The sequence below is a fragment of the Lissotriton vulgaris genome, chromosome 2_2, assembly GCF_964263255.1.
Source record: "Lissotriton vulgaris chromosome 2_2, aLisVul1.2, whole genome shotgun sequence".
In the NCBI taxonomy this organism is placed as follows: domain Eukaryota; kingdom Metazoa; phylum Chordata; class Amphibia; order Caudata; family Salamandridae; genus Lissotriton; species Lissotriton vulgaris.
Window position 1 is genome coordinate 93432371 of NC_141688.1, and position 26460 is coordinate 93458830.

The window sequence follows — 26460 nt, forward strand, 5'->3', positions numbered from 1 at the left end:
TACTGGACTGGGCGAATGACAATGACTTTTTAGACCCATGTCAGATGGGGTTCCGTAGTGGGGTAGGAACAGTGGAGCAATGCCTAAACTTAAAATTGATAATTGACAAATATAGTGTTGCCCGCTCCTCCCCCACTTACCTTGCATTTATGGACCTCTCGTCCGCCTTTGATCTTGTTAATAGATCAAAGCTTTGGTCCATTCTCTCAACTAATGGTCTTGATGACACTCTGGTAAATTTCCTAGCCTATCTCCATATGGACCTGAAAGCACGGGTACGTATCGGGATGGGCGGAGAGGTATCAGGAGCCATTGAGATAGGAAGGGGGGTGAGACAGGGGTGCGTTCTAGCACCCCTGTTGTTCATCATTTATATTAATGGCTTATCCTCCTGTCTGAAAAAAGTTACCACAGATGTCCCATTTGTTTCAGGGAAACCACTTCCAGTACTTTTATATGCAGACGATGCGGTGCTAATGGCCCGCACTCCTAATGCCCTTCGTCTGCTTGTACATAGTTTTGTTAAGTTCATGGAGGATCTGGATTTAAAGGTCAATTTTAAAAAATCTTTTATTATGTCCTGTGGCCCTGGCAAAAAGAAACTTAATACCATCCAGTTAGGCACAGATAAATTGATATCTGTCACTAAATTCCCATATTTAGGGTTGGTTTTCGCTGCGAACGGCTCGTGGAGTGGGCATATGGCCCACGCCACGAGCAAGTTCTCGAAAGCCAACAACTCTGTTCTAAGTCTCCCGCGCCCAAAGAAAATAGGTGCCACTAGGGCTATTTTAAAGATTTTTAAATTACAGTGCGCACCTGTTGCCACGTATGGAGCGGAGGTATGGGGATCAAGAAACAGTCCATGCATCCAAAGTGAGGAGAACCGCTTCTGCAGGAAAGTGTTGGGTGTACCAATCTCCTCATCAACCTTTATCTGTCATAGTGAACTAAATACTCCATATATTAGTGATTTTATTAGAGCAAGACCGGCACTCTTTTGGATCAGAATCTGGCAGAATGAAGCTGCTGCTCTTACTCAGAATATTATAAAGGACTGTCTAAGTAGCGACCATGGAATGAGAATTCCATGGTTGTCTGAAGTTTTAAAATCTTTGAATGAAGTTGGCAGAGGAACTTTGTTTAATGATCCCACAACTATAGAACTGCAGGACAAAGTTCAGGTCAAGAACGCACTATATGCACTTTACAACAATGAAAGACTCAGAAGCGAATTACAAAAATCAACTGTAACGAAATATATAGGCAATGGTTTGTGTGGACCGACTCTGCCGCCCTATCTCTCGCTGCCTATGACTAGCTGGGAGAGATCATTGTTGTTTCGTTTAAGGGCAGGAACAGTAAAATTTATGTTGTCATTTCCACTAGGACATTGTCATAGCGTTGATTCTACCTCATGTCCCTGTGATGGTGTGAGCACTCAGGATGATTTGCACTTTTTATTTTTCTGTAAATTTTATTCTGTGTACATCAAATGGTTTTTAACTCCGTATTTTAAAAAATCCAGACCACTGACCCTTCAAGACTCATATAACATGTTAATTGCCTTGGATAGTGATGAACTGACTTTTCGCGTCAGTTCTTTTTTAAGACTGGCTATACGAGCACGCAAAACGATGGAAAACCCATGAGTATGATAAATCAGCTTTGTTAACATTACTATGGAAATTAGCATATTGTTTTTAAAACACATTGTATTGTCACCTCATAAAAGGGTATGTTATATGTATATTGATTTTTAATTACTATCTGTATGTTTAATTACTTTATGTTTGTTGATGAATTATGTTTGGTACTTTTATGAATTTTAAGGAATTCGAATAAAGGTCTTTTGAACTTGAACTTGATATGAGGAGGTACCATGTCTCTTTTCTTGATTTAAAAAAAAAAAAAAAAATCCTAACCCTTTCCCAGAAGTAAATTTATTGACCTTTTCCACAGCTGTAATTGGCCTAGAGATAAGACTATTTCAGTCTTGCCAATCTTTTTTTCTAAATTGAAAACTGGGTTATGCAATGATTACCCGAGTATGTGTGGTTTCACCTTGGCCTCTGGTAAACCTGTGATAAATCAAACTGAATGGTCTTTTGGTGACCATTAATCCTTTGTAGTGTGATCAACATAGAATGGATCATTAACCCAGCAGTTAGTTTACTTACAGTCGAATAGTACACTAAAGGAAAAACAGTGGACCAAAACCTACATGGGTCCTAAGGTTGGCACGTTCTGTTAATGCTGTAAAATTGTAAACTTCTTAATTTGTGTAGATTCATGAATATTAGTTCAATATTGCAATTTTCTGTAGGAAGTCGAACAGTGCTCTTAACTATGCATCTGTGGGCTGAGATATAAGAACACTCAAGTCATTCTAATGAGAATGAACAATTGATGTGAGGATGTTTATTCATCGCTTAATTCAGGTGTGTCTGCTTCTATGTTGTTCTGTTGAAACACAAGCCAGCGATAACCAGTATTATGTAAAAATGATATGTAAGGTAATAAAATATTCATATCAACCAACTTTTGCAGTTACTCCAATGGGATCGCGTACCAGTAGACCGCAAGAAGTAGAAGATGGAGAAGCTGGCCTTGCATTACTATTTCCAAAAATGGATGGAGTGAAAATCCAGACCTTCCACTTTTTTAAAGACTCCAAACAGAAAGTTTTTGATGAAAATCAGCTTACGGAGGCAGGTATGTTTAGACTGACTGGTCACTTCACAGAGTAATTTAGTGTAATATATATATTCATTGACATGTAAAATCCTGCATGTGACTGAATGGAAATGGCATTCTCATAAGGTGTGTCTTTAATAGTTTAAAAGACACTCTTAGATTGTGTGTCTCCTTCACGCTAGAGCTTCTTCCCTTCCCCTTACATCACTACACCTTCACTGCAGTTCTATTCTGTTGTCTAGTCAGAAACTGCTCAGGTACTTTTTCACTTCTTTTTCAGTTCTGGATCTGCGCTTGGACATGGTTACTATACAAAAAATGCTTTAAATTGTCCCATTGCATTTTTTAAAATTCTTTTTATTAATAACAAAGAAATAAGTGGTGGTCGTCACATTCAAGGCATAAAATATACATAGAAGAGCGCAGGAGACTACGGTACATACACAGTGAGCATGGTATAAAGGCTTTGAAAACATCATGGCGTACAAGCGATTCGTCAATCGGGGATACCTGGGGGGTTCACAGATAGTACCTCTTTATTCATTCCAGTTGGTCTATATCGCTATCCATTTCCATGGGCACCCCCACGCCTCGTACACTGTCTTTTCTTGGAGCATGCACCAATCCATATCAGTTTTCCATAGGCCCACTCTAGGAGGTCTGTCCGCCCCCCATTGTCTAGCAATGTTCCTTTTGGCTATTACAAACCCTAGTGTGGCCCATAACCTCCCACTAGTTGACAGGTCGGTTGGTTCCCATATGTTTAACAGGCACCTCTTTGCTTCCAGTCTGAGCCTAACCCCCCAAACCTCCTGCATACAACGGGTCACCCGGGCCCAGTAGTCACTCACCAGTGGGCACTCCCACAATATGTGGAAGTCCCCCGTCTCTCCACACCCCCGCCTACAGAGCCCATCCGCATTCCGACCCATTCGTTGCAATCTAGTCCCTGAAAGGTATGCACGGTGTAAGATTTTTAGCTGAATGAGTCGGAGTCTGGCCGATATGGCAACCTCCTTAGGGGAGGCAAGTGCCATTCTCCACTCTTCCTTGTCTATTTCGAGGCCCTCAGCTTCCCATTTCCCTTTGAGGGGGAGGAGTAAGTCCGGGGAATTGTTAATGATTTCTTTGTATGTGAGTGAAATGGCGTGTTCAGGTAGGTGGCCATCCAAAAGCCTGTCTTCCAGCGGGGAGGATGCCGGGGGCTGCGTGCCTGCGGGAATGTTAGTCTGGAGGGAGTGCCTGACCTGTAAGTACCTGAAATGTTCCGAGTGGGCGAGTTCGTAGGTGCGCTGGAGCGAGGCAAAGGGCACCATCCCCTTCGGGCCCCACATGTCCAGGATGCGGGAGATGCCTATGAGGGCCCAGTTTCGGAACCCTTTGGTGTGACCGAGTGTGCCCAGTTTCTCTGAGACCCATAGAGGGGTAGCCATCGTGAGAGTGTCGGCCCACCCTAGTTTGCGTTGCACAATATGCCACAGCTGCACTAAATGTTGCGTGGGCCCTGTCAGTAGGTAACGTCCCGGCTTGGAGTAGAGTGCAGCTTCAGAGTTCCCGCCCGGCAAGATCGAACGATCCATCCCGTATGCTGGGTCATTTCCATCACTGTACGTGCACTGATTAATGGCGGAAAGGTGTGCGGCCCAGTAGTATTTACGGATGTCCGGAAGCGCTATACTGCTGTCGAACCATCCCAAAGTCCGTTTCTGGAGGGATATGCGAGGCGTTCCAGACCATAGCGGCTCCCTCTGTGTGGCCTCAATTGAGGCAAAGTAAGAGAGTGGGACCAGGTCTGGGTAGTTTTGAAGGGCCAATAGAAACCTTGGCAGTGCCATCATTTTGAAGAGCGCAGCCCGTCCGAGGAGGGAGAGTGGGAGCCGTCGCCAGGAGGCAGCGTCTCTCTTGAATCTCTGCAAAGGCGGGAGAAGGTTCCTCTCGTACCTGGTCGACGCGTCTTTGGAGATAAAGATCCCAAGGTATCGGAACCCCTCCGTGGCCACCGTGATCGGACAGTTTCGAGGGAGCGTGGGGGTGTTGCCCCGCAGAACATAAAGGATGGACTTGCCCCAGTTGATGCTGTAGCCAGAGTTTTTCCCAAAGCTGGAGAAAATATCCATAGCCACTATCCGGGACCTACGAGGTCTTGTGAGATAAAGGAGGACATAGTCTGTAAAGAGTGAGATTCTGTCCTCCCACCCGTCAGCCTAGCGTATCCCCTTCAGGGACATGTCTTGCCTGATCCACGCCGCCAAAGGTTCCAATAAGAGGGCGAAGAGGAGGGGTGAGAGGGGGCACCCCTGTCGTGTTCCTCGTCAGAGTACAAATACCTCAGATATTTTGTTGTTGACAGAGACCTGAGCCACGGGAGCCGAGTAAAGGAGGCGCACCCACCCGATGAAATTTGGGCTGAAGCCCAGTTTACGGAGTAGCGCCATAATGTACGACCACTCGAGTGTGTCGAACGCCATTGCAGCGTCTAGGGATATCACTACCGCGTCCTCCTGAATGGTGTGGCATCTACCCAACACATCATGCAGCCTGCGGAGGTTGAGCGCTGTGTTGATGTGGGGCATAAAGCCCGACTGGTCCGGGTGGACCAGGGTTGGCAGGACAGGCTTGAGCCTGTTAGCTAGGACTTTGGCTAAAATTTTGGGCTCTGCGTTTAGCAGGGATATGGGCCTGTAAGAACCACAGGAGTCCCTTGGTTTCCCTTCCTTGTGGATGGTCACTATTGGGGCAATACGCTGATCAAGGGGTATATTGCCCCGGTCCCTGCTCTCCTTAAACATCCGCTTTAGGTAAGGGCCAAGGCCCGCGGTTGCGAGCTCGTATAGTTCTATTGGCAGTCCGTTTGGCCCCAACGCTTTCCCGGGCCAGAAATCTCCGATCGCTCGGGCCAGTACTTCCACGGTCAGTGGTGTCTCCAGGTCGTCTCGCTCCGCGTCCGAGAAGGCGGGCATTCGGATGTCAGTCAGCAAGGAGACCGAGTCTTTCTCAGGTCTGTCCGAGCCTCTGCTGTATACCTTCCGATAATGTGACGCAAATTCATTGACTATGTCACGAGGTTCCGTGATTATGGCTCCAGACTCTGTCTTGAGCTCTGCCACTGTCCTTAGGGCCTGCTGTTTTTTGTCCAGCCAGGCTATGAGTTTGCCCGCCTTCTCCCCTTGGTCGTAGAGTCTACCCTCTTTATCTCTGGCTATAGTCCTGGCTGCGTCGATGACCAGGGCCCTATATTCCGCCACCTTAAGTTCCATCAGGTGAACTGCCCCTGGCTCACCCTCAGCATGAGCCACTGTTTCCAGCTCCAGGAGTTCCCTTTCCATATTGGCGATTTGTTCTTCCTGTTCCTTACAACGACCAGAAATCGCAGACGGGGCCTCTCCTCTAAGAACTGTTTTGAAAGCCTCCCATAGCACCGTGGACGAGGCCACCGTGCCATCATTTTCTTCAAAGTATCGATCTATCGAAAGGATAAGTTTCTGTCTAATGTTTGCGCAATGCAGATATCATGCGTTGATTGGTGCAGTGCAGCCCTCCTGTTTGTCTCCCATTGTAAGGTGGGCTAGTAGCGGCGAGTGGTCCGAGATCCCTCTCGCTAGGTGTGTAACCTCCTGAATCGTTGTGTCGTGGTATTGTGGCGCTAGTATGTAGTCGATACGAGAAAACAAACCGTGTGGGCCAGAGAAGAAAGTTTATTGCGTGTCCCGAGGGTGGCGGGCGCGCCAGAGATCCACAAGGCCAAAAGCCTTGAGAAAGTCTGTAAGCCATCTGTGTCCCGTCGGTATGTCTCTGGGCGGAAGTCGATCGAGGGTCCCTGATACCACTGCGTTAAAATCACCCCCTATCAGGAGGCGTCCCTCTGGGAGCGAAAGGAGCACCCTACCCAGATCCTGGTAAGGTTGTGTTTGGAGACCAGGCGGGATGTATACCATGACTAAGTTTATCTTGCGGTCCTCCCATGTACCTGATACTGTTGCATAACGTCCTAGGGGGGCGGATTCTGTGTGTTCAATGATCGAGGGGAAGTTGCGACGAAGCAAGATACCCATCCCCCGGGACCCGGAAGTGAAGCCGGCATATGCCACAAGGGAGTAGCCACAACGGTTAAGTGCGTGACATGTGTTGCCTAGTAAGTGTGTCTCCTGCAGGAGTACCACATCAGGAAGATGTCTCTTGACAAATTGTAGGACGATAGTTCTTTTAAGCTTATCCCCCAGCCCGTTGACATTCCAACTTAGTAACTTTATACTCTTATCCCACTTCATAACAATGTGTGCTGCCACTCGAGTTATCCTCCCTGTATGTCCGATTCTCCTGCGTGAAACAACGTTTCTGTCTTGAAGCCCTGCGCAAAGTGACAAAAGTTTTAGCAAAACAATAGCATCCTTGGTGTGACGGTACCAAAATCACACAACTGACCCCAACTGCACCCCACCCCTCCCCGCCTACGTCCCCAACTCCTCCCATCCCAACCCTCCTCCCTGCTCCCCTGCTCAAAACTACCCACATCCCCAATTAGCAGAGTGCCTTTCGCCCAATACTCACCCCAGAAAAGGAAGAAGCTAAAACTCTTGGTAACCTGTCTTCCTTTCCTAGTGGACCTTTCGCCTGGAGCGTGCACTGGCCTCGGCCTCACCCGCCGCCCGAGTCCCCTCCGCCCCCCAACAGAACAGGCGTGTGGAATGTCTACTAGCCCTGCAGATTAGTTCGCCCAACGGCTATCTACATCAGTGTAACTAAGCAATTCCTGTTCCCCCCATATGCAGACACATTGGGACCAGATGTAATACATTACTTCATAGTTCAACACTTGACAGTTTTATGGGTCCCTCACTCTCCGAGTCCAGCCGCCCCACGCAGGGTGTCCCACCTCAGGCTTGCAGAGCGTGATCTCCATGAACCGGCTGTGCTCATTATGTGGAATGCGCGACCCCTGAGGACTTGGACCGCCCCTATAAGTTCCAGCACTCAGCCGCCGTGGTGTCAGGTCGGGCACAGTCCACTTTAGTTGCCGTCAGAAGGCAGGCATCAGGGTCCGATTCTCGGTGGCGTCCATCACCTCACCGGGGGGGCAGACCCACACCAGATTTGCGCCGTGGGTCTTTCAGTAGGTTCGAGGACTGCAGGCCTATATCAACCACGGCCGTCGCCCCCAGTATGCAATTCCACGCACCCCGGGGCCGGGTCTCGCCAGGCGCGGAGAGCAGGCCCAATGGTGTTAAGGGCCCCTGGCAATGCTGCCGTATTCCGTTGCGTCACTGCGCCACACTGTAAGTCCGAGGCCCGCCTGCAGCCTACAGGGGTCTCCGCACCCACGTGGCCCGGCTATGAAGGTTTGTGGGGCTAAAAGAAGGCGTCCCCCGGTGCAGCGGATCTCGGCCAATGTTGCCGTCTCCCACCGTGCTGCAACACCGCTTACTCGCCTCCCGCTTCCTCCAGGCTAGTGCGCCTCACCTCGTTTTTGTGTGACCGTTGCGGGGCAGGGGGCCACACCATTCCGGAGGATCAGGCAGATGCAAGCGCAGCACCAGCGATGTGTCTCGGCTCCTCTCAGGGCTCCCGGGCCCGCCCCAAACAGGCCGCAAAGCCGGGTACTCTCCCAACAAGCCGCCCGCAGAGCACTGTCTCCCCAGGCCCGCCTCCGCGCCGAGGTTCAAGGGGCCGCCATTCGGCAACGGAGGATCGCAGCGGGGTCGGAGTCAGACCGCAGGGTGTAGCTCTGTGAGGGGAATCGGACGCCACGGGTCATCCGCAGGACTAGTCGGATTTCTGCCGGATTTGGGGCTGTTGGAGGCTCGGTTGACCGGAGCACTCTGTTCAGGCGGCCATCTTAGCCGGCGCCTCCCCATTGCATTTTTAATACATTGTAAATCAATTTCAGTTTGACGTATTTGAGAGGAAAACTGTAAATGTTGCAAAACCTCTGTTAATAGAGTTGGTCAGTGCAGGCATTGTGGGTGTCACCCCATACCTTCAGCTGATATTTCAGGTTGTTTTGCATCCTGGAGTTTTTGTGGCTGCTAAAAAGGCCAGTTAGATGGCTATAATGTTTAAGGTCTTGGATCTCTTGCTTTAGCTAAATATTGAGGTTTCTTTACAACAGTGTGGCTCTAAAAGCTTGGTGCCTGTGTATATGTCACTTGAGTGGATTTGACTTCAGCTGTAACCCCTTTAAACTCCACTTCACTTAAATCTCATTTTTGCTCATTTGGAATGTGTAGTACAGGTTTGTCTGTGTCAGTTAGTGCTGGTGGATCACCTCCACTAAATAGTCCAAGCAGGCATTGGCAAAGCCAGTAGCTCTGATGTTGACTGCCAGTGCCTTGGCTTGCAAATATGTATTTTTTTTGTAAATCTTTAATACAGATATTTTTTTAATGGCCACCCATACATACACAGACACGTTTGTTATTTTAATATATTTTATAGAGCGTGTGATTATGAAAGAGACATCTTGGTGCTACAAGACCTACATTTGTCCGTCTTTGAATGTTTTTGGATAAAGTTTTACAATACCGCTGTGAGCAGTTGGCCTGATATGTGGTGTTTCCAATTCTGGAACCACCTTGGATCAGTCCAAACAATCCCTTATGGTGTCTGGTTGTAAGTCAACCTTGTAGACAAGCTATCCTAGGGGTAGCATGGACTAAGCAGCCTTAAAGGCTTAACTTAAGAGGTTGTGTTAAGCGAGCTGTTTTACCACATACAATCTTGTAATACCAAATGAAAGGAAACCACACAAGTATATATTATAAAAATATATGTGTTTATTTCTAAATTAATCCCCAGTACTCTTTATGAGCAAAGGGGCACAAGCGTTAAATCAAAAGCACAGTATAACATACAAAGTTGCACAATTATGGATGAGGGCGGGTGGCCACTCAAACCATATACTAAAAAAATGGTTTAAGAGATACCAATCGAACAGTGGTTAGGCCTAGGGCCTAGAGAATCGCTGGGAGCAGTCAGGACTAGCAATGCTGAAGTCGGGAGAAGCCCGCGGGATTCGGGTGCAGCACGTAAAGTGCGGCTTGCACCAATGCAATGTCAATGGTGCGTAAAAGTTACACAAAGTTAGTTTAAAGATACTTCCGCTGAACCTAGAGGAACAAAACTTAAGACACAGACCCTAGAGGTGTGTACCAGTGTAGGAACACCGGCGTTGCAATGTTACCTCACCCACAGGAAGTGGGTGCACAGGGTCAAAGTGGCGTCGGGTTTTGACACGCAGGTTATTGGTGCTTGGAGCTGGAGAAGCTGCAGGCGATGGGAAGCAGAAGTGTCCGGTGTGATCTAAGGGTGGATCGAAGTCGAGATGAATCTGAAAGCAGAGGGGACAGAGTCTGGGTCACTCAGCAGTGACCAGGGTGGAACCAGGACGGAACCAGGCAATGTCGGGCGCAATCAGATGGTTGTCGAGAGGCTTCTCTCCGCTGTCACGTGGGCTCTGGGGCATCTGCGACGTCCAGGAGCAGGTCACGATCTGTCCCACGCAGGCTCTCGCCGTCAGCACCGTCGGCTACAAGATTGCAGCAAACAGCACTTGGCAAAAGCAATCCATGCGGAACCGGGAGATTGCTTCTCACTCGGACCAGGAGGGTCAGAGTGGGGGCTCCTTTTCACAGGAGCTGGTGCAGATCTGGAGCAACCAGAAAAGCGAGTCGTATTCAAGTTTTCGTCGGCACAGGGGCCACAAGCCAGCTGGCAAGTGACCGGGCCAACGCGTCGTGCCAACACAAGCAGAAGGGCCCCACGCAGCACTCGTCGAGTGTGGAGGGGGTAGCTTTGGTGCAAGTGTGGCTCAGGGTTGGGGCTTCTCAAACCCCGGTGCACAGCTTCGAGGGTCACTCGTGGGCTGCACGGTCAGCGTCTCGTGGCCTTTTCAAGATGGCGTGCCCCACGCTTCCGGTCGCCTCCACTGGTCTCAGCTCTGCAGGGACTGTGGATCGGGCTGGGAGAAGGCAGGCAAGCTTGATCTCGCCTATCTCTGTCGCTCGAGTTCCGGCGGGAACTGCAACAAAGCAAGGGTCGAGGGCTGGTTGGTACCTGTTTGCACAGGGTGGTCACTCCTTGACCACAAGGGAGATTCTTCAGTCTTCTACGTTGAGTAGGATGTCGAAGGGTCCAGAATTCGTTCTTTATGTTTCTTCAGGATGATCTCAGGATGATCTGAGTTGCATTGGCACTGCTCCCACTCTTATTCCAATCTGAGGGGTGGATCTCCTGCTAGGTCCCTCCCTATGGGTGGGACCAGGAAGGGGGGCGGTTACACCCCCTTTCCTTTGTCCAGGTCACACTGGAGCTGGGGCTGGTGTGCCCCAGAACCGGTTTGACCGGATTATGCAAGGGGAAGCCTTGTGCTCCCCAGGCACTGTCTGGTTTCTTTCAAACCTCCCTGCTACAATCCACTATCTCCTGTCTGGGGTGGTGTGACACCTCCCTGCGACAGGAAAGCCTTTGTCCAGACCTCCTCTGCTGAGTTTCGGTCAGCAGCAGGAGGTCAGACATGTGTCTGTGGCAGAAGCATCCATTTTGTGCATCTGAGGCTCTTTTAAAAATCAACCGCGTTTTAGCAAAAGTAACATGTCGTCCCCTCTAGAGGGGTGGAATGCTACCCCCGTCGCCAGGAATGGCGAGGGGGTAGTATTCCAATTCGTATGACACCTTACACGACATGTTTTGATAAAGCCAAACCAAAGTTGACATATAACCGCGAGGATTATAATGCACTTAATAGTATATGGTTTGGCATTATCCCGGAACAGCTAAGGGAATCGGTCCCGACAGCTGCAGACAGGCTCAGCTCATGCTAGAGCACCATCTCACATTAAACCACGCACTCTGCCTTCAGGATTGTTAAGGCCTGCCATAGGAGTGGCTCACAGGTTGATATGTGTCCAGATAGGTTTAGATATAGGCATACTATATCTAAGCAAGGGGTGATTACACCACCTTGCCCCAGCTGAGTGATCAGCCAGTTGTGTCAATTTTAGATAGCCATCCAGGGGTGGCAAAAGATATGCTGCAGCCCCTGGTAGGCCTTGGATGCACCTATGCCCTGGGCATCTATAGTGCTCTGCACAGGGGCTGATAAGATGACCCAAGCCAATCTAGTTATGCACCTAGGGTACATGGAATCCATTTTACAGAGAGAGCAGATAGCCTGGGGCCCTGATTAGCAGGGAACCAGGCCAACTAAGTCGAAAACCAGCTAAACACAAGGCAAACAATCTGGGGTAACCATAGTCAGGTAGCCACCTTCCTACAACCGCTTTAAAGATTGCACTAACAGTTAGACATTTTTGAATATTTTAGTTCCAAAAACATGCAAAGATTACTGCTCAACGATTGAGTGGATTGGAAGTAGAGATGTGCAAAATTTGCTATCACATAATTACATGAAATTACTGCTAAATGACGCGAAGAGCAAATGTGTCATTTCATGCTATATTTTAGTGTGAAAGGCATCCACACGTTCATTTTTGGCACAAGGACATATTTCACAACAGTTGCTCTTTTTCTGTTATTCCCATGCATTGGTGATACGTTTTTACAGTGATTTTGCCATTTGTAGTAACATTTTATTGTGAATGACGCATTATTAAACAAAGTTGCATAATGGTATAATCGCAGGAATTTCAATCAAAATAATGAAAAAAAACGTCATGCGAAATGCCTGAAATTACATGTAATTTCAATTTCATCCAAGTTTAGTTGGTAGCCTACACAAAGATGGTCGCCAATGTGTGCACTCAATAATGCCCGTCTTGGAATGGGTTAAAAGCCCATTTTGAAACAATGGTGGCCTCAAGCACTGTGTGCATGGAATGCTGCACACTGCAAGTAACTGCGAAGAGCTGGTAGAAGGGGAATTGCCAAGTTGATGCCAATTGAGTCATTATTGAGGTATTAAGATTACAAAGTGAAAAAATCTCGCCCTTTGAAGCACATTTCGCTATTTTTTTCCTTAACAAAGTATGTTAAATTGATTTATTTAAAATGTGCTTGCTTGATTGATTGCTTAGCTTTTACAACATAGTACGTTCCTGGCACTAATAAAACCACCTCAAATGTAACATTAGGAATTAGATGATAGTTTTCAAGAGTTGGGGATTCAGCAGTTCTTGGAAGGAGGAGTGCCAGCATTTGGTAGTAAAGTAGGAAGAGGGGTGCCCTAGAAGGTGGGTCTCCCTTAAGTTTTGAAGAATAAGAAGGTGACCTCTAGAAACTGCACCCTGAGACGGGTTTAGGTGGCTACTTGTGTCTAAACTTATTTCACTGAGAACATATTGTGTCACAACCCATCCTAACTTTATAACGTAAACTTTATAACATAGTTCACTTGAAATAGTCAGTTACTCTGTTGTGTCAGCTGATCTTGAGCAGTTGTATCATACAGTATAACTCTGTAGGTATGTGTATTGCATTGTCTCGCAAATGTTATGCAAGTAATTTCACTTTATTTCAATACTTTGGTGCAAAGCAGTATAACGACTGTTTACATTTGAAAGAGTCTCCCCTTGTTGGAGAGCACACCATTATCATCTATGATCGATTAGGGTAAAGTAAAAAATATACAGCTGTCATCCCCAAATGGAAATACATATAGCAGACTAGAAATATGTTGCTTGCATAAACACAATTGCAGGACTTCAAGGTGGCCACCTTTTTGTATGCGTGCTCTTATAATTAGCTGATAGAGCTTGAACAGGGAAGACTAGCAACATCAAACGAACCTAGCGGTGGCTCTTTGTAGCACGTCACACCACAATGGCTTGCCAAGAAATGAGAAGTGCTTCGCAGAAGAGCTCGTGCGACTCCCAACTGCCAAAACGGTAACCGCCACCGCAAAGTCGAATTAAACAAGCATTTGCAATGCAATAGGTCTCCCATTAGGAAAGTTTGAGCTATTGGTATTGTATATGACACATATTTTATTTATGTGTTGGTTTTGAAAATAGCGAAATTAATAGCTTTGTCATTTACAATGCCAATACTTTTAACTTTCGCAAATGTGACACCTATAGCATTTGTAATGCAATATGTGTTGTATTTACGTGACTTAGATGTATTGATATTACAAATAACAATTGCTTTTAATTTTTTTTAAAAATGAATACTTAAATACAATTTATTGTAATTTATAATGGCAATAGCTTAAACTTTTGTAAATAACTTATGAAAATTATGTTCAGTGTATTTTATTGTGACGAAAATCCAAGAACTGAAGTGAAATATTAACATCTTTTTGTGACATTTGTAATAAAGCTTGAAACATTGAGAGAACATATTTTAACCAGTTGTTGAATGGTTGCACAGATTGATGCTGTGGCGTTCAGTGATGCTGTGGTAGCGCATAGTGACGTGTAATTATGTGGCACTTAGTGGTATTTGGAGTTATGTTGCATTGAGTGCAGTGTAATTATGTGGCGTGTAATTATGTGGCACTCAGTGGTATTTGGAGTGTATGTTGCTTTGAATGCAGTGTAATTATGTGGCGTGTACTTGTGGCACTGAGTCGTATTTGGAGTCTATGTTGCATTGAGTGCAGTGTAATTATGTGGTGTGTAATTATGTGGCACTGAGTGGTATTTGGAGTCTATGTTGCTTTTAGCGGTATGTAATTATGTAGCATATTATTATGTGGCACTGAGTGGTATTATGTGGAGTGTATGTTGCATTCGGTAGAGTGTCATTATGTGGCGTGTAACTATGTGGCATTGAGTGGTATTAGGAGTGTATGTTGCATTGAGGGCAGTGTAATTATGTGGTGTGTAATTATGTGGCACTGAGTGGTATTTGGAGTGTATGTTGCATTGAGTGCAGTGTAATTATGTGGCGTGTAATTATATGGCACTGAGTGGCATTTGGAGTGTATGTTGCGTTGAGCGCAGTGTAATTATGTGGCACTGAGTGGTATATGGAGTGTATGTTGCGTTGAGCGCAGTGTAATTATGTGGCACTGAGTGGTATTTGGAGTGTATGTTGGCTTGAGCGCAGTGTAATTATACACAGATAATGCAGAGTGTGTGAGGGTGCAGACGTGGGTCTCTTGCTCAATTTGCCACTGGATTCAAGATAGCCTGGCTGATGAGGGTTATGAACCCGCAACCAGTTCCAGGATGCTTGTTTCCGGTCCAGGGAAGACATGGCTTGGCAGTTCGGGCTGGACTGTTCCCATGAGGCACAGGGTCAGACTGATTTGCATATGGCCATGTCTGATCTGGGGTGGTGGAGTGAGCTAAAGAAAGGTGATGGATTAAACCCAGATCAGTTAACTGGGGGTGAGTGCTTGCTCAAACGCTCTGTCCATCATCCCCTTTGGTATCGCTTTGTTTGCCCTAAGTTGGCAGGGTATGCCCAGATGTGGATCCCTTGCTCACTTTGCCACTGGATTCAAGATAGCCTCACTGATGAGGGTTATGAACTCGAACCCGGTCCGAGGATGCTTGTTTCCGGTCCAGGGATAACATGGCTTGGCAGTTCGGGCTGGACTGTTCCCATGAGGCACAGGGTCAGACTGATTTGCATATGGCCATGTCTGAACTGGGGTAGGGGAGTGGGCTAAAGAATGGTGATGGATTAAACCCAGATCAGTTGACTGGGGGGGGAGTGTTTGATTTGCTCAACATCTCCGTCCATCATCCCCTTCGGTATCGATCAGTCTTATGTTAGCATGAAAACTGCTACCTCTGATGGCCCTGCTGCTGCCGTGATTCACACCTCATTTAGTGTGGCCACTACTCGCCTGCACCCACTGTAAACAATACAATAGTCACATCAGGATACTTTGGTGTCCCCACTCTTGACCTCTTCTGACCTTTATTTTTGGGCTCACGCAGACCGACGGTCACCACCAGGAAAAAACAAGCATTTGCAATGCAACAGGTCTCGCATTTACACGAGTTTTAGCTATTGGCATTGTAAATGACAATGCCTTTTATTTATGTTTTTGTTTTGAAACATAAATAAAAAGTATTGTCATTTACAATGCCAATAGCTTAAACTCACGTAAATGCGAGACCTATTGCATTGCACATGCTTGTTTACGCTTGCTGTGGGTAACTTACTTGTAATTTTTCTATTTTGGTATATAGGTTTATATGGCAGTGAAGCCATTAGTATTCCAAGCCATATGTTTTCAGTTGTGTGTTAACCAGGAAGGTGGGCCGAAAGGAACTCGCCAACAACCATTCCATTCCCTGACAGGATTGCCCAACGCAAATGACGTGTACTTTATGTAAGATTTGATGGAGGAGTTATGAGGCACCAGTCTATTTTCTTTGCAGCCTGGAGCCAAGGGAAATCTATTGGGGTCCTTGAAATTTCAACTTGCAGCAAAGCCTTCTATCACGCTGAGCAAGGGATTTCAACTATAAGAGGCCAAGGACGGAATGGGCATTGGTATTCTACTCATTCTCCGCTTTGAATGAGAGTTCCTCAGCAAATGAGCTCAGTTGAGTATTAAATGTACCAGCGCCCCAATGCAGGAATGAAAATCTGCATTACTCCAAGTCTCCCTTGTCACAATCTTTGGATGGTGACTGTTTTTTCCCCCAGTTCTAAAAAAAAGTTTCCTCTACTTTATGGCCTTTGACTACTAGATGTGAAAGGATGTACCAAGGAGAGGCCAATGACTGTATGGGTGCCAGCATTTTGCTCTGTTCTCTACTTCAAATTCTATTTCCTGTGCATAAAATGTACATGAAACCTACATCTATTCATCCATACACCCTTCTGTCCATCTTAAAATCATCTTTCAAATACCCCTTGAGCTTTATCTTGTACTGTACGTATACTTGAATTCTCCATATGAGACACTCTGAGTTGGACGGTACGCGTCTGCGCCTCCGTTCAGCTGTGTACATGGGTGACAAATACTGGCGTTCTGCATGCAGGGTCCATGTAGGTTTCTGTGCAGAAATACATTAGGCTTTCGTGTTAGTCTGCATATGTCATTAGGGGGGTGTTGCTAAACGTGAGGGGACACCTAAACTACAGCATATCAGTCATCTAAAGTAACGTCTGCGTCATTCATTACTGTGGGAATGCACTCACTGTTAAACGACAACCTGCTTCGTGGTTTCTCTAATATTCAACAGTTTTGTTCAGTGTTTCAAGTTAGTTACAACTATTTAGAAACACATGTCCAGAAATACAAATATTTTTTACTCTTAATTATCAAAAATAAATAAATAACTACTTAACAGATTTACATCACAAAAAGCAAAACTTGCGTACCCAGATCTACTTTTGTGCCAATTTTGGTGGAGTTCTTGCTGCAGCTCTTCTTAAAGAAGTTTATGGAAAATGCTTGAGGATTTTGCTATATGTGAACCCCCTTTTCTCTCGGCCTCCGCTTGATTGACCACCTCAAACGAAATTTTCTATGCACAGACTTGTTAAAATGTAGCTCCTTTTTAGGCTAGTTTTGTGGAGATTTGTCAAACTGTGCCAAAGTAATTAGCAACACAAAAAAATGCTTTCCCTATGGAAACGCTAACCTAATTATAACTACCCACCGCCACTGGTGTGTGAGTTAGGTTGCATATAGAGGTGTGCCGCAGCGGCCAGGGCAACTGACGCTGGAATCTGGGGCTCACGGTTCGAACCCCGGCACAGGCGGCAGGTCAGCCCAGCACCATGTGACTCTGGGCAATAGCTTGCTTAATCTTCCCGAGGGCCCCCAGCGCCGGGACACCACTTCGGAGGTAGCTGTGCGCTTTGCAAATACTGGTATTTCATTTCATTTCATTTATCTACAGTAGCATACAGTAAAGTGGTGTCGAGAGCAGTAGTGGACTACAGTGGAGTAGTGTTTAAGATTAGAGTATAGTAATCTGCGGTGGAGCAGAATAGGAAGAGTTGCGTAAAGTGGAGTAGAGTGTCGTAAAGTTGTTAGAGTAAAGTAAAGTGCTATATACTGACATTGGAGTACATTGTTGTAAAGTTTTGTGCTATGGAGTGGAGGATTGTGCGGTATAGTGGAGGGGCATAAACTGTTGAGTGAAGTATAATGTTGAGCGGAGTACAATGGAATGGTGTTTGGTACAGTGGATTGGGGTAGAGTGGTGTTGCATAGAGTAGCATAGAGGTGAGTAGCTTACTGTGGAGTGGCGTACAGTAGATTGGAGTGGTGTAGAGTGTAATGTACAGTGGAGTAGGGTAAAGTGGAGTGAGGTAAAGTGTAGTAGCGTGGAGTGGTATAGAGGGGATTGGTGTAGACTAATAGCATAGAGTGGAATGGGATATAGTAGTGGCATGGAGTGACGTACAATGGAATAGCGTACAGTAGAGTAGCGTGGAGTGTGGTAAAGTGTAATAGAATAAAGTATAGTAGGGTAGATTGGAGTGACGTAGAGTGGAGCGGCATACTGTGGGATGAGGCACCTTGTAGTGGCGTGCTATGGATTGGCTTACAGTGGAATAGCATACAATGGGTTAGAGTGGCATAACGTGGAGTATTGTAGGAAGGAGTGAGGTACAATCTAGTGGTTTACAGTGAAATAGCATGGAGTGTTATGGGGTGGAGTGTGTTGTTGTGAGGCATAGTGGTATACAGTATAGTCACATTGAGTGGAGTGGAGTGGAGTGGCATACAGTGGAATAACTTTGAGTAGAGTGGTGCCCAGTGCCAGATAATAGTATTGAGTAAAGTGGCATGGAGTGTGGTAATTGAAATATATGTTGTGTGAAAGTTGGTGAACGGCTGTGGATGTAATGTGGCCAGAATATACATTATGAGTTGTAAATGGCAATTTTTGTTAGTATTTGTAAGATGTAGTTTTTTTAGGTATTACCGCAGTACTCCGTAGACTTTTTAAAAAGAATTAAATATGTACAAAAATGAAATTAAAGCCATAGTGGACTATATTTGTAAAATTTAGCTTAGTACAGTGTATTTTAATTATTATTATTTTTTTAATTTATTTTAAGTACTGCAATACTTTCTAGAAAGGACCATAGTACTCCGTACATTTTTGGAAAAATATATGGAAATTTATAAATAATTTTCCCTACCTATTACCACTTTAATAACATAGTAAACGATAGAGGAAAAAATAAGACCTAATTCTTACCTCTGTGTAAGGGTGTAACACAGCTAAACTGAATTGAAAACAGCATGGCTGCTTTTAATTTTTGTGAAGACGGTCATTAGCCAAGCGCGGAATGCCTTGTCATCGCTATGTATCACAGTAGTTTCACGAAATACTGTAAAATTTTGGGAAACTACCACAACAAATATCACTACGTTTAATTGCCTTATTAGCCCTACATACGTCCCCCTACTTACCTGCACTACCCAGAAGGATCATCTGCGCGCCATAATGTATAACCCTGCCAGATTTCATGAAAATCTGCTCAGCCATTTTTGCAAAAAGTCTATGGAAAATTATTTGGTGAAAAAAACGGGTGTTTGGGACTCCTCTTTTATCTTCGCACTCCTTTGACCAGTTACCCCAAAACTTTCCATCCTCCGCCAATGTAAAAGAAGTTGTATGTCTGCAAAGTTTGTATAAGTTTGTCAAATGGTGCAAAGTCAATAGGGAGCAAGAGTCCGAGAAATTCCTATACCTGGCAACCCTAACTATAATCAGTGTTGCTCCCACCACGTATGGATGTATGTATGTCACACTCAAAGCGGAGATGAGACCGGCTAGTGGGGAATCTACAATTGTTTGTAGACAAAATCGTCCGGCAACTCCAAGGTTTCAAAATCGGAAATTATTTCATTTGGTAATGATCCATGTCCAGTGCCAAGAGGCTTATTGCAGACACGCAACCCATATCTACATCTATACATATATCTTCAAAACATACTCTCAGAACTTCCTTGTGGCGAAAAGAGAGAGACGGACCCAAACGGCTCAGGCAGGAAAATATTTATTGGTCTTTCCCTCTGCAACGCTTTTCGAGCACGCTGTGCCCTTGATCACACTGAAAATCAAGCGTCCGCCATTGTTTTTAAGTTTGCTAGGTGTCCACCCCTTTTGTGTGACACATGATCACTCACGTAAACAGGCTTAACATTAGCGTAAACTTTGTGAAGAAATGCTAAAATAGCAAGACAGTTTAAACTTTGTAAACAGCATAAATGCTTAAATAATCTATACATATATCTATATATGTATCTACATATCTATATATTATATGTAATATGAGGAAGAGCGTTTTTTGGTTTGCTAATAACTTTGGCAGCGTATTTCAAATAACTCACACTCTCGCCATGCACTGCACATGACCTCACTTATTACAACACTCATGACATGTTCTGTGACATAATTGATTACATTACTGATGATAACGGAACTGACCTCTTTGATAGCATCATGCACAGCGGGGTCAATAGTTATAGGTACTGGAAATGACTATAGCTGTTGACATTTCAGTGTTTTTTATAGTTTAAAACCTTTATATTTAAACTAACATTTACACCTAAATCTGACATCACTTTAACCTTTGTTATTTTTTTCATTGAATTTCTGAATACACTAGTACCAGCGATATTGCTTGGTTCTTAAGTCTTGTACAAATATTCAGTTGTTAAATAATTTTTGGCTTCATTATTTTTTTATTTATAGGACTTAAGAATAATCAAGATCTTCGTGTCGTACTTATGTTTGGTTACAATACTTGGAAGGAAGGAGCACCACGATTTCTTCAACGTGTTATCGACCCACTGAATGAAAAAAGCATAATTATTGCAGGAGGTCAGGTGGAACATCTTGCTTCATACACACCACAGAGGTTTGTATATGTTAAGTTTATCAGGTGCAGTGTGCAAGTCATTTCTCAGAATGTTGAATCGCTAATGTTAATGCTATTTATATAGCGCACAAATACCAAAAATGGTGTCTCAGCGCTAAGGACAGCACAGCAAGTAAACCTACAAAACACCACTCACTGAAACAGCCAGGTTTTCAGGCTTTTTCCTGATCTCAAATGGAAGAGAGTTCCACAACCTGGATGTACTGTGCTGAAAGCTCCGCCCGCCCCAGTGCAGGGTCCGGAACTTGGGCACCACCAGCAGATTTGCCCCGGTGGAACGGAGCTGTCTAGCTGGCTGATACCACACAAACAGCTTCTGAAAGAAAGACGGACCATTTTGCATTATGGCTTTATGGGCCACACAGAGAGCCTTGAATTTAATTCTTTGCTCCATTGGCAGCCAATGCAACTTCCTAATTTCCTCTGTGACTGACTTGTGCCGCGGCAGATTCAACAACAGGCGGGCTGCCGAATTCTGCACTACCTGGAGTTTCCTCAAACATTGCTTCTGGGCATTCAAATAAAGCCCATTGCAGTAATCCAGCTTCGACTGTATAATGGAGGTGATCACCACTTTCTTGGTTTGCGCTGGAATATAGGGTAGTACCCTCGCAATTGGAAATTGGAGCAGACACAATGGCATTCGTTTGTTGAACAAATGACAATCTATTATCAATCAACACACCCAAGTTTTTAGTTTTTGCCGTTGGAGTAGGCAGGGCACCCATTTCCGCAGGCCACCAAACATTACTCCAAGAGGGATGTAGGTTCCCGAAAATCAAAAATTCTGTCTTGTTGGATTTTAATTTAAAACAATGCCTACTCATCCAACTATTGATCACTGCCATGCAGTTTTGAAACTGCAAGGCAGGCGAGACCTGGTTTTTGTATGCTGCTACCACAATCTGTGAATCATCAGCATAAGAAGTTAACATAAAACCAAAGTCTCTGACCAATGGAGCAAGTTCGGAGACCTAGACATTGAATAACAAAGGACTCGGCGAGCTACCCTGCGGAACTCCGCATGGCAACAGATAGGGGGATGAATTAAACCCATCGAGAGACCCTGTCGATCTCCTTTCCCGCAAAAAGGAAGCTAGCAATGCAAGGGCCATGCGGTCCACACCCAAGATTTTTAATCGGTGCAGCAGGAGAGTATGATCAACACGCAAATATGTATTTGAAAAGTTGCATTTTATTTTGCAAAGTAGTACCATCTGAGTTGCAAACTCTTATTGCCTATTTCAAGTGTCATCCTGTTTTTAATTGCATAATACTTAAATCTCATGTTATGTTTTGCATTTAAGATGGAACAGGATCATTAGCAACTGAGGCGAGAGCCTGTTGCAATTGAGGTTTCTTTTGATTGGCAACTGTACTGTGTATGTGTGTAACTCATCCATAAGCCAGCTGGGCTAGCCGACATTCTTTTGTCATCCTGTTTACAGAAGCTTAAATACAAGTCCTTTAAAGTGCCCACTGTAGCACATAACCAAGGAGGAAGAATTATACCGATCCTGGTTGGGGTGTGTCATGGCCTAATAAGGAGATGTGGTCCACTGGCAAGATATTAGGCCTGTGCTAGTAGGAGTAAAACCTTTTTCAATGTTGATGGGCATAGCTTACACTAGCGTGTCTGCATGGTTATTGGTTGACTTTACCCACTGCCTTGTTTCTTTACTGGAGCGCCTCCCTTTTAGCGAACGTGTGCATATGAACCTCTAAGGCATATGTTCTGTATACTTGGTTGATGCTTTAATTGTCGAGGCCAATTATTCCCCACTGCATGGATGGTGTATTTTGAGCAGTGCTCCCCATGTGAATTATGCAAAGTCCCTAACCCATCATTGTCCTAGTGACAGACGATTTCATAGGTGAGTATATGTTACTAAATACCCATGTAGCCTGAAACTCCAAAGTGTTTAAGATTAATCTTGATTCATGTAGAAAGGTAAGTAAATTATTAGATAACATTTTGTTTTACAATACATGCATGCCATTTTGCAAGTGATCTAGGACAAAGTTTAAAAGGGAGATAACATTTAGGGAGACTGGAATGCCTACAATGCCACAAAGGGTGAGAGCAGGAAATAATTATAATCTATATGACAAAACCGTTAGTCAACATTGGTGTTGTAACCTGTTGTAAGAAACTGGGTTATTAGTTGACAGGGTGAGTACCCACCTCAAATAATAATCTCAATCCTTGTCTGAGTGAACGACTAGAGTTACTAAATTAAACTGCTCTCATCTCCCTGGTAGGAATGGCCCACCGCAGACAAGCTTAACTTGCAGAGTGTAAAATATTTATGCAGTAATAAAGTTGTAATAATGTCAAAATACTAACCAATAAATAACCAAAAATTGGAAAAAAGAGTAAAATGTAATAAACTAAATTAGAGGAACCATAGATTTTATTTTTTAAGAACTAGACCCAAGAAGCATAAAGCGTCAAAGATAACAGAAATCCAATTAGAGGAACCATAGATTTTATTTTTTATTTTTTAAGAAGAACTAGACCTAAAAAGCATAAAGCGTCAAAGATAGTCAATGGTCGTGGTATTGAAGGATCTATCTGCAATTTAATGCTGACCGCAATGCAGCTTGGGTTAGATACAAAAATCGTGAAGATTTTAACTTCTGATGTCTGTCCTTTAAGTCCCAATCCACCATAAGAAATACACTTCTAAACTACCTCCCCTCCTCCGAGGATATCATGGGAGTCACCTACAAACATACACAGTGGCAGCAAAGGTCTACAGGAGGGTCCAGTCCAGGTCCTGTTTCTGCTGTGCAGTTGCAGGAAAATGCGTGTTGTACACAAACTTGAGAAGACTACAAGGATTCTGCAGATTTGGACAGTTTACATGTGCATTGTTGGTCTCACAGGAAACTTGAAAAGGACTGGAGTGCAGACGTTTTAACACATTGGACCATATAGCTCAGAATTAAATCTATACGCTTGCACCTGCTCCTATAGGTTGAGCCAGTGTGTCAGTCTTATGGAGATATTGAAAGTGACAATCTTTGATATTTTATGTGCTATATAGTTCTCCTGGAAGTTCAGTAAGTCTTACAAACTGTTGTTACATTAAACCTTTGAGGCTTGGTATAACCAGTGAGCCATTCTACTGATGGCTTATGCCATGAAAAGTGAACAACTCATACAGAACCGACCAGATTAGAAAACAATGGTTCATTTCATTCTAAAGCTAATCGATTTAGCCTCCGAACACTGCATTGCCCTGGTATATCGTCTTATGTGGTTAGTCAGAGAGCAAAACACTGGGGGTAGCGCTATTGTTAAGTCCTCCGGGGCTCCCAAGCAACACTGCGGTGGCACTTAACATTAAAAGGTATGCCAACAAGGGAAATAGGATTATGCTGAGACACAATAGTTTTAAAGTGAACCTGCAGTCCAAATAACATGCTTTGATAACGACCGTTCATGCCGAAATCCATGTGTGGTACTTTTTTTTGTGTTGTGGGTTTGCTCACTTAAATGCAATTTGTTAATGATGATCCGCTTGAGTCTCTTCAGCTGTTTAAAACAAAAATAATTACCTTTTTCTAATCTAAGGTGTTCTTATTTTTCAGCAACACCCATGGCAATGAACCCATTGGTATTGTCGGATTGGCAATCAGCGGGACACAGGTTCAAGGAGCCACGGTTCTTTTGGGCTTGGATGTTTATGACATAGCCACAGCAGAAGCAGCAATGCAACGTCTCAAAGCAGCTAACATCCCAGAACACAACACATTTGGCTTTATGTTTGCCTGTGTTGGTCGAGGTTACCAGTACTATAAAGTCAAAAGGAATGTTGAAGCTGATGCATTTAGAAAGTTTTTCCCAAGCATTCCTCTGTTTGGTTTCTTTGGAAATGGTGAAATTGGATGCGACCGTATAGTCACAGGGAATTTTACGCTTCGTGAATGCAATGATGTAAAGGATGATCTCCTTCATAGCTACACAACAGTTATGACTTTGGTCCATTTTGGAGCTGTGAAGTAATGGAAGTTTAAAGTAAAACCATGATCTTTCCATCAATAATTCTCCTCACAATCTGTGAGGTGACAGAGGCGCTGTACATATTTTTAATTTAAGTATTTCAAAAGAATATACAGACGTGATTTACAGTTGTTATAAGATTGTTGTTTCCCTGAGGATTTTACAAAAAGGTCAATGCATGAAAGATTTACATTTTATTAATATAGCTCTTAAATCAGAGCTGCATATAATTATACATTTGCTTTGAATTTTATATTGCATCAAAGTTTTAGTCTTTGGCATTTACTATAGGCTTTACACAATAATGGTGTTCTGTGAAATAATTGTAATGTATACATTTAAAAATTCACTCACACGTAAGCATTCGATGTACTGTTTACTGCATTCTGTCTAAATTATGAAATTTGCCCAAAAGTAAGCAATGCAATTTATATTTGCGTTTGAACTCCCAAACAAAAAAGGATATGTTTAGTTATAAAACACCATAAAGTACCAGTCGTTAAATATACAACACATACATATCTTGTGTTATTTCAGCTCCAGATGAACCAGTGCACGTAATTTGTATTACTTTTTGAACTGGATATTCATTAATATGATACATTAACATAATTATTTAAAGAAAAGGTCAATATTTCTATTTCCAAATATGCATTTCCTCAAAACCCTCTCACTATTTCAGTGCACATTGAACACTTTCGGAAATCACACTAGTGTCTCATGGAAAAATAAGGACTTAAACTTGTTAATATATTTTTATTAGTCTGTTAATTTGGCAGTATAGAATGATATACTCTTATCACAAATGCAGACTGATTAGTTCAATGCAGTCTTCTCTACTGGAGAACTCTTGGAAAAGTGAGACTATTTGCTTTTGTAAATAATTGGCATTAATGTTATTTCTTAAAAATCCTTCAGAGCAATAAAATTCATATTTTGGTTTATTTTTGTATGTTTTCAGTTTTTGTATTATTACTGTTCTTGTACTGAAATGAAACATGATAACATGGTACACATTAATTTTCACAAACTTTGTACTTTAACCCTCACACTAATCCATATCCACCTATTGTACTGAATACATCCATGCACTTATCTAGCTAAAACTTTCTTTTGAATTCCCAAAATGGTTTGCAATTGGTATGAAAGGTAAGTACTTAGCAGTCCAATGGCTCAAAAATGTACCTTTTTAAATAGTCAACGTTAGCTGGTTTCTTAAGACAGAAGGGCCATTATGCATGTTAATTTTCTGTTCTGTGTTACATAAGACTTAAACCCAGCCATTAAAACTTTATCCAGTGATTTGTTTTTATCTATTGTCATGAATTGAAATTGTTACTAGAATAAAACACTGACTATGTGTGCACTCTTAGCTTACATTTCTATTGATCACAACTTTTGAGTTGGGATTCCTTATGCTGCAGCAAGCATTTTTTCACTAGAATAGCATTCATGTATAAATTGTGTGTCATGAAATCTGTATTACAGGAGACATTTCCACTTGTAAGCATTATGCACAGCAGTGCTTGGCTGTATTCTCAGAGTGTTTTAGAACTGTTCATTTAACCCCTATTACACGCTGAAACCTACATATCCGTAATCATCATTCCATCTCTGTGTACTTAGATGTTCGAGGCATATGGGCTGCAGATGGTACATTATGAATAGATCGCCATCTGGTGTTGGGCTCGGATGATTGCACTTTGTTTTTCTCTTGGAGAGTCTTTTGTAGCTTGGTGACTCCTCCTTTGGTTGGTAGTGCGCATGGGCATCGGCTCCATCCTTAGATTTTTTTTTCCGCCATCGGATTCGGATGAGGATTGAGACGCTCCAGATCGACTTCGAAAAGAAGTGACTTATCGGCACGTATTCCCTTTCCAATTCAACGGTATTGTTATCGAACGCGATTTCATTTCCATTCCGGCGCGTTTCGACTCCAACATCGAAGAAAAAACTTTGATCTACGTCGACGAACAGGAGGC

The 26460-nt window shown here is 43.9% G+C and overlaps 1 protein-coding gene across 1 annotated transcript in view; it reads left to right on the top strand.

The window, feature by feature from the left end:
• Positions 1-25422, top strand: part of FBXO22 (F-box protein 22) — a 143490-nt gene extending 118068 nt beyond the window's left edge. Inside the window, exons 5-7 of the mRNA XM_086959355.1 lie at positions 2551-2715; positions 20283-20448; positions 24067-25422. Of these exons, the coding sequence (XP_086815481.1) occupies positions 2551-2715; positions 20283-20448; positions 24067-24481 (746 nt within the window). The 3' untranslated portion in view covers positions 24482-25422. The remainder of the gene's footprint in view (positions 1-2550; positions 2716-20282; positions 20449-24066) is intronic.
• Positions 25423-26460: the final 1038 nt, after the last annotated feature.